At 36.8% G+C, this 9,810-nt stretch overlaps 1 protein-coding gene across 1 annotated transcript in view; it reads left to right on the forward strand.

Moving 5' to 3' along the window:
• The window catches only part of LOC127439788 (ras-specific guanine nucleotide-releasing factor RalGPS1), a 173,094-nt gene extending 164,144 nt beyond the window's left edge, over positions 1-8,950 (forward strand). Inside the window, 6 exon segments of the mRNA XM_051696001.1 lie at positions 3,576-3,652; positions 5,094-5,140; positions 5,869-5,904; positions 5,906-6,015; positions 6,537-6,585; positions 8,881-8,950. Of these exon segments, the coding sequence (XP_051551961.1) occupies positions 3,576-3,652; positions 5,094-5,140; positions 5,869-5,904; positions 5,906-6,015; positions 6,537-6,585; positions 8,881-8,950 (389 nt within the window).
• Positions 8,951-9,810: the final 860 nt, after the last annotated feature.

The raw sequence follows: 9,810 nt of genomic DNA on the forward strand, positions 1-9,810 counted from the left end.
CAATCAACATAATCAGCAGCCATATCACCCTGCAGCTCTTGCCTGGTTGCCCATTGTAGCTAAGCAGGGTTGAGCCTGGCCAGTACCTGGATGGGAGACCTAGTGGGGAAAACTAAGGTTGCTGCTGGAAGAGGTATTAGGGAGACCAGCAGGGGGTGCTCACCCTGTGGTCTGTGTGGGTCCTAATGCCCCAGTATAGTGATGGGGACACTATACTGTAAAAAGGCACTGTCTTTCAGATGAGATTTTAAACTGAGGTCCTGACTGTCTGTGGTCATTAAAAATCCCAGGACATTTCTCGTAAAGAGTATGGGTGTAATCCTGGTGTCCTGGCCAAATTTCCCCATAGGCCCTTCTCAATCATGGCCTCATAATAATCCCCCATCCATTAATTGGCTGTATCACTCTACTCTCTCCTCTCTACAAATAGCTGATGTGTGGTGAGCGTACTGGCACACTATGGCTGCTGTCGCATCATCCAGATGGATGCTTCACACTGGTGGTGGTTGAAGAGAGTTCCCCTATACTATGTAAAGTGCTTTGAGTGCCTAGAAAAGCTCTATATAAATGTAAGGAATATTATAAACATGTCTGAGTGCCATCGCATTTGATAATTCAATACAAATTAAGATCAGTCAACATTATTTGTGGCATAATGTTGATTACCACAAAAAATATTTTGACTCGTTCCTCTTTCATTTATTAAAAGAAATAAAAAAGCAAAAATCTGGGTTCCAGTGAGGCACTTATAGTGGAAGTGAATGGGGCCAATCTGTAAACGTTAAAATACTCACTGTTTCAAAATTATAGCCACAAGATGTAAACATTATACATGTTTACATGATTTTAGGTGATAAAATGGCTTACTAACCATATCTGTGTAGTTATATCTAATATTACAACATTTTTGCCATGATAATGAAACGCCGGTAAACCCTCTAATCTGGTAAACAGCATAACACTGCTAATTCTCAGATTTTATCGCACTGAAATCATGTTAACATGTAAAATGTTTACATCTTGTGGCTATATAATGTTTTTGGACTGACCCCATTCACTTCCACTGCTATGGCAAAGGGGAGGTTTTTTCAGTGAGTAACGAAAAGTTCATGTGAACTAACCCCTTTAATGACGAGTTTTACTTTTTAAAGGTTTGACGTGGTAAATGCTTATGGAAACTGTGTATTAGATTATTAGAGAAATCATTTTAAATAGGCTACAAAGCACATCTGAAACAAACCAGATTTTCCTTTCGAGGTGACAAGTCAAATGATCGACCTTTAATTGCCTCCGTCAACTGTGCTGACAAATTCGTCTAAGAATTTTGTAATTTGAGTCATAAAGGGTGAAAATGTATGAAAATGCATCTCTTTCCAGTGGCGCCTGCATAATATCTCAGTAATCTGACTGCTGTTAGTATAGGACATCATTGGAAAAATTGGATTCATCATTGACAGTGAATGGTGATTTGACCAACTGACGCAGCTGGACCGTTCTCGCCCCAAATGCAATCAGCACATTTTTCCATGGCGCTCCAAACATCACCTTCGTAAAATTAAATCTCACACCGTCCATCCAGTATTCATTGTTAGATGCTTCAGTACACCCACTCTGGGGTGTTTGTTTAACGAGCTGGTAGCCAGACTCATTAATGAAGCTTTTAACAAAGAGCAGGTGAAAACATTTCCTAAACATCTCTGTTGTGTTTCAATATTTTCATTATGAAAACATGCCTGAAAGGGAGTTGTCTGACACACACCTTGATGTTAAACATGTAGGGAGAGACTGCCGACTGTGTACTTGAGCATTAAGGTTACAGTTTTGTTGTGTAAGTTTCCCAGTCTGGTCTTTTTATTTATGATGTCTTTTTTATATTGTTTCCACTTTCCCTGACAATGATGTGTGATGGTGTCTTTGCCCACTGTGGAAAACACGTGAGATGATTATAGGTGAAAACACAAACGCTTTGGCCCTCCAAAGTAATTTAGCAATTTTTTAGATGTTAACATACTTTCACCTCTCTTCAGCTTTAAAGGGGTCATGGCATGAGGAATCACATTTTCCTAGTTATTTTAACATATAAGAGGTCATTGTACTATAAAAACATACTGTAAGTTTCAGAACTCAAAACTTCCTCCTCACTGCAAAAAGAGTATTTATTGAAACCAAGCTGCCAAAACGATTCGTTCTCTACTTCCTCCACATTGTGATGTCACACTGTGGTAAACATTTGCATCTGACCACCTCCACAACAACACATCAATGCCTACTTTACCAGAGATTCTTTTATAAAAGGAGATAACAACCTCCGCGGCTCTATCATAGGAGAGAACGGCCTCTTGTTTCTTCACAGTGTACCGCCATAGAATGTTTACGGGAGTGCCACATTACGCTATTTATGGCTAAGCTTGTAGGCTCCAATATTAGAAGGGTTCTGGCTTTACCTTATCACCTCCGTCACCCCACCCAGTAGCAGCGGGCAATAAGATGGTAGGTCAGTTAAGAGCAGAGAGCCAATCAGAACAGTGAGTGTTTACTGTCAAATCTTAAAGGAGAAGCAGGGCCAAAACCGAGTGTTTCTGACAGAGGGTCAGAATGAGGGTATATGACTGTTTTTGTGCAATAAAAACTTTACTGTTATAAGTGAACTTCAAGAAACATTTTAAATTAATAAAAAAAACAAAGCATGTCATGACCCCTTTAAGACTCAGCAGCTCTTTTTGTAGCTGTAAACTGGTTTAATCCATGTCTTCTGAAGAAATCTAATCAGTTTTGGGTGAGAACAGACCAAAATATAACTCCTTTTTCACTATTAATCTTGACTTTAGCAGTCTCCTTGGTGATCATGACTTCTCAATATTTTTTTTTCTTCTCAAAAGCACCTACTTTAGCCTATGTACAGCCTGCTATCTTCTAAACTAACTTAAAACACACAACAAATCATTAGTAGGCTTCAAAATTGTCAAATGAACGCAAAAGGGACAAAAATAGACATCACATTTTTTACATCACGTATTTTAAAATGTAATAAAAGCACTTTGAGTGTATCTGAAGCTGAGACAAAAGTTAGGGGGACCTTTTAGTTTTAGTTTCAGGAATATTTAAAGGTTAACTTTATTAATGACATCCCACAGATGTAACATTTAAACTTTTTATAAAGTGTATTATATTTTGATATCTCATCAAAGGATGGCCTCATACGCATATATATATATATATATATATATATATATATATATATATATATATATATATATATATATCACACACATACATATTGGACATATATACGTTATATTCTATTTTATATATTGGACAACATTACTTTCTATGATTTTCTCTCACAGGACCAAATAATCATCGGAAAGTTGAATGTGTCTCCCACAAGAGGACTAGAGATTGATAACATTTCTTCTGTGGCCTGATTGCTAAAGCAGAATTCTGACAACAGAGCTCACATGTGTTTTCTTGCATTAGCTTTCATTGATTGTGATGTTGAGAACAATCGGGCAGGGGACAAAAATGGATTTTAATATTTTGTTTTCTCTCTCTCTCTCTTTCTTCCTCTCCTCCAGGTCCCTCTGAGGTCTCTCTCTCGGTGTGGTTTAATCGATGGCCCACATGCCCTGATGCCACTCTGGGGGTCCATATTGTTGCTTAAATGCATTAAAGAAAACTTACTTAAAGGAATAATCCCTGTTCAATACATGTTAAACTCAGTCGACAGCAGTTGTGGCATAATGTTGACTACCACAAAAATTTGTTTCTACTTTTCCTTCCTTTTATTTAAAAAAAGAGCAAAAATCTGGGTTACAGTAAGGCATTTACAATTAAAGTAAATACTCACTGGCTGTGTCTCATTTGGAAGGCTGCATCCTCTGGAGGTTGCATTTCTCAGCCGCATACGTCATCGAGGCTGTCTCGTTTCATAAAAGCGAGTAGGACACTTCGAATGCAGCCTTCAAATGCGACCTTCTTTTGCTGGAATTCAGAGGATGCATGAGGTGTATCCTTCGTGGGCACTCACAACCCACAATTCTTTGCTTCAACAGAAATGTCTAAAAAAATGATGCCAATTTGCCCGTAAATATGATGTTCAAACGCAAGTAATGTTAATTCCCAAGTTGATGGATGCAGAGTATATAATATGTATTATTATATTAATATATAATTAAAATAATGTATTAGACTAAAAGTACACCTGTAAAATCTATTTTCTTTTCTCTTTACGTCTTTATAATTCTCCTAAAATTTACCTCATAAACATTCCATTCTAAAGGGACTAGGATAAAAGGTTACTGTTTCACTCGAAGCACTCGTGCTTGTTAAAGAGTGGCATGCTGTCATAGCAACCATGTTACTTACCGTTTCCGTTTGTCCTACGAAGGCCGTCTCGTTTAAATGAGATTTGTTTAAAGGAGGACACTCGGTATACTGCAGCCTTCAAAGGATGCATCCTACCTAGCACGCAGCCTTCCAAACGAGACGCACCCACTGTTTCAAAAGTATAGGCACAAGACGTAAAGAAAACCCATGATTTTAACATGAAGTTAACATGATTTTAGTGTCATAAAATCGCTTACTAACTGTTTCTGTGTAAAGTTTTAGCCAATTTTATAACTTTGTTAGCATGACAACGTAATGCTGTAAACCCTAAAACAACCGTAAAAATTATGATTTAAACAACTGTACTGCTTAAATAATACACAAGTTTTAACAGAATATTTAATGTAAGTGCTTTTATTCAATTATAAGCTTCACATTTCTGCCTTTTAAACCCTCCAAAAATTGGCCCCATTCACTTCCATAGTAAGTGCCTCACTGTAACCTTGATTTTTGCTTTTTTTTAAAGAAAAGGAGAGACGGGAGGCCTGGGTAGCTCAGTGAGAATTTACGCTGACTACCACCACTGGAGTCGCGAGTTCGAATCCAGGGCGTGCTGAGTGACTCCAGCCAGGTCTGCTAAGCAACCAAATTGGCCCGGTTGCTAGGGAGGGTTGAGACACATGGGGTAACCTCCTCATGGTCGCTATAATGTGGTCCGCTCTCGGTGGGGTGCTTGATGAGTTGTGCGTTGATGCCGCGGAAAATAGCGTGGGCCTCCACACGCGCTACATCTCCGCGGTAACGCGCTCAACAAGCCACGTGATAAAATGCGTGGATTGACGTCTCAGACGTGGAGGCAACTGAGATTCATCCTCTGCCACCCAGACTGAGGCGAGTCACTACGCCACCACGAGGACTTAGAGCGCATTAGGAATTGGACATTACAAATAAAAAAAAAAAATTAAAAAAAAGGAGAGACGAGTCTAAATAATTTTTTGTGGTAATCAACACTATACAACAAATACTGTTGATTGAGCTTAACTTGGACTGAACCCGGAATATTCCTTTAATTGTTAGTTTTCTTTCATGTGGAATATACCTTTAAATTATCAAAATATGAGAATTTATATGATTTTTTTGTGTGTTCTATTCACTTTTGGTCTTTTCCTCCATTTGAAAACACTCAAAGACTTATCAAACATATATCAGCTGTAGGCTGATTTACAATTATACATTTTAAATATTTAAAAAGAAGAAGAATTTGAAGGATCAATAAATTATGAACAGTTTTCTGCCTTTGCTTGATTAATTTGCAATCATGTGATCCATAAAAAAGTAACTTTAATCTGATTATGAGTATTTTAAAATGTAATTTAATCTAATTAACTAAGTACTTAATTGTTGTAATCTGTTACATATCCCAGATTACATGTAATCTGTTACTATCCAGCACTGAGTACCGACAGATCAATTCATTTTCACTGATCAGGACACTTTTTACCCTATCTAAAACATAATGATGGATTTTTGATTCTCTTTAAGTATGATGTGGCAGTTTGGTGTGGTGGAGAGTAAAAGTGTTTCCCACAGAGGAACCACACCATCTGCTGGACGACAGCTTCTTAGAGTCACAGAGTCCAGCCCGGAACAAACCATACAGCTCGCCTGTGTCTAACGGCATATCTATAGGTACCAGCACAACCTTTAGGATTTTACTGATGGCCAGGGTCAGATATATAGTTAGTAACACAACCTTATAAAACAGGCTGTTGATTGGCCAATCATGCTAAAATAGGCAATATAGTAACAGCTTTGATATAAAACACCTGTTGTGTATATCACTGCACGGCACCCATAGTGACCAACTGTTAGTTCACATGTCAGAGACTAAATATCTTAGTGGAAGAATGCCACATATGAATTTTCATAATTATTGTTATAATGAAAATTGGTGCCTTTAAAATTTTACTATGCACTAAAGAGTTTATAGAAGTATTTGAGGTTGTGATATATTGTGTGTACAGTCTCTCCGCTGTGTGTCACCCTTTAGCTGTGACACCCTTTAGTTATATTCACAATATAGCACAATATATTGAGTGTATTTTTAATTAACTACATTGACTATCACTATAACTGATGAAAAAGTGATTTGTTTGATTTAGATAGAAGTAAAAGTTGTTGTGAGGTTTATGTGATTTCTCATTTATCAGGCAGCAGTCAGAATTCATTCTGTGATGACCTTTCTCCAGGGGTCGAGAGGTGAGACTGTCTCCTTTGCATATAGTTGTGTCTGTATAACACCTGCACAACATTGCAATTTTTTTTATTGGTTCTCAGGTGATTCTACTGAAGAAGCATTTTGGAGATTTTAAAATCATATGCTCAATTAGAAATACAATGTTATATGTATAAAAAAAAAATGACTGGGTTGTTTTTTCATTTATCATAAAAACATTGTCCTTGGCATGTTTTGTTATAAATGTTTAACATCTGTATGTGTCCATTTCACTGCAAAACACATAGACATGCAGAATGCATTAACATAATTGAAACGAAGAGTAGTACCAGAACATGTTAAGTTATAGAGGAATAATTCACCCAAAAATATAAATTCTGTTATCACTTTTTCACCCTCTCGTAATTCCAAACCTTCATGACTTTTCTTCTTCTTTGGAAAACCTTGTGTTTTCAGTCTGCTTTCATTGTATTGTATGAATATTCTGTTGAAGGAATACTCTGGGTTCAAAACAAGGTAAGCGCAATCAAAAGCATTTGTGGCATAATGTTGATTACCACAAAAAATTTGTTTCGACTCATCCCTCCTTTTCTTTAAAAAAAAATAAAAAGGTATAAATCGAGGTTACAGTGAGACACTTACAATGGAAGTGAATGGAGCCAATTTTTGGAGGGTTTAAAGGCAGACATGTGAAGCTTGTAATTTTATAAAAGCACTTACATTAATTCTTCTGTTAAAACTCATGTATTATTTCAGCTGTAAAGTATGTAAAAATCATGGTTTTTACAGTCGTTGAAAGGTTTTATGGTTTACGGTGTTACATCGTCATGGCAACATAGTTGTAAAACTGGATATAACTTTACACAGAAAAGGTTAGTTAGCGATTGTATCACACTAAAATCATGTTAACACTAGGGGTGGGAATCACGAGGTAACTGACGATACAATATAATATCAATATTTAGGTCACGATACGATTTTATTGCGATTCTTTATTTTTGGTGTATTGCGATTCAAAGCTACGATATATTGTGATATTTCACCCAATGTTTCTCATTCATCTTCATCGGACTTAAGAGAACTTTAACATATAGATATTTTTCCCACCTCTAGTTAACATGCATATTGTTTATGTCTTGTGGCTATACTTTTGAAACAGAACATTTACTTCCATTATAAGTCTAGATTTGTACTTTTTTATTATTACTATTATTAGTTGAACAAGTTGAAATTACTTTTTGTGGTAATCAACTAGGGCTTGGTATTGATACAAATTTCACGATTTGATTCTGATTCACAAGCTATCGATTTGATTCTGTTTTGATTCGATTCGATATTGATATGGGTATATTTCTGTTACAATGTCCATTTTGCTTTCATATGAAAGAGATTCTCTCTCAGCTAATGCTGTTAATTATACAGGGGACCTTCTAACCTTCTGGGTACAATTCGAAAGTATTAATTTTACAAATCATGTATTATCATATTAGTCACATTTTAGTACACGCTTTTTAGTATATTCCATCAATAAATGTCTTGAAATTGCATCTATTATATTGCATATATATTTTTTGTTACATGTTTATTGTTTATTTGCAAAATTTGTACTATTCAGAATGAGTTACACTGATATGTAGGACACAAGCTAAATTGGTACTGGCTCTTTAAGACTACTGGCATCAGCCAGTGAGCACATTTAACGAGAGAGGACGTGCATGGTTCCTTTAGTGCATCCATATGTAATTAGTAATTTAATGTTTCTTTTTTTGGTTGATTTTTAATCAACAACTGACTGTAAAGAACAATTAAAAGAGACATTAACCAATGATAAATGGCTTAGATCTCATCTTTTAACACATTACACAGAATGAGTCAAACCAAACGTTTACTCTCGACACGCAGTGAAAAGCTCGCTCCTAAACATAAATTTGGTCACATATGCAAGTGATTTACTTGCATTATAGACGATTGCCACATAGAGTAAAAGATTGATCTTGTTATTTAAGAATCGATATAGAGGTCGTTTAAACGAAGATCGTGATGCATTGGAAAATGTATATTTTTCCCAGTCCTATGATCAATATTATTTCACAAATGCTGTCGATTAAACTGAACCTGGAATATACCTTTACATTCCTCCATTTGTGTTCCATGGAAGAGAGAAAGTCATACAGGTTTGGAACAATATGAGGATGATTAAATGGGGTGATCTGTCCATTTAGCATTTGCATGAGTGAAAAGAAAAATCCCCCAAGGGCTTAAACTTCAATTTGGAGCCTTAACGCATTGTGTGCGATATGTGCAATATGTGCAAATAGGGGGCGCATGTATGCCACTCTGGGCCCTAACTGGAGGGTTCCTCATCGCAACTCACCTAGAGGGCCATGACCACAGGTACCAACTTTTGCTTGGGTCAAAGGTCACTTTCTTCATTCATCTGGGGTATCTGGTTCACCCGTCTCTTCTTGTTTCCTGCTATTTTCTAGTTTGAACCATATCTGTCATCTGTTTTACTTCGTCCAGTGGTTAGATTTTCATCATCATAAAATGTTTACAGATCTGAATTACTGTGTCTATCCACCTTTTTCCTGAACGCAGAAGTGTTCCACGATTCGACTGTTTTCAATTTGCGGCCTCCAATGTTTTCACTCCCATCGGCGTATATTCTTAGCGTGTAATGTGATGTTTAGAGTTTTACAATTGCAAAGATTGTCCAAAAAAAACATGTGGCTGTATAGTGCCGATACTTCACAGAGTCGAGATGACCATTTTTTACTGACAGTGCCTCACCTGAGTGTGTAGATGGTCTGAGCTTAGTTACAGTAAATATCATTAACTACAGGCACGAGTTGGGCTTGAAATTAAATTTTACTCCAAAAAAAAAAACTTAAATGGTGGTTGTTCTCCATCTAAATCATTTGTTTTGGTAAATTTTACATTGCGTCTCGAGACCAGAAACAAAAAACAGCCAATTGGAATCATCATGGCGCTGCCCAGTGGTTGCTCAGGAAAACTGAGGATAGAAGAGAAGGGCTTCAAGTCCTAGTGAGCTGCATTGCTGTATACTACCTACTTTTTGAACAGCTTTCCTATGTAGGCAGCTCACTAGGTTTTGGAACAGGCCTGATATCTTTTCAGTGAGGTGTCTGCTGGGTGGAGGGACATTTTTCTGTCCTACATCCAGCTCTCTTTTTAAATTCTCAAGCTCAATTTCCAGCTCAGTGAGCTCTATTATGACTGTGTGTGTG

The sequence above is a fragment of the Myxocyprinus asiaticus genome, chromosome 4 (assembly GCF_019703515.2).
Source record: "Myxocyprinus asiaticus isolate MX2 ecotype Aquarium Trade chromosome 4, UBuf_Myxa_2, whole genome shotgun sequence".
Taxonomy (NCBI): Eukaryota; Metazoa; Chordata; class Actinopteri; order Cypriniformes; family Catostomidae; genus Myxocyprinus; species Myxocyprinus asiaticus.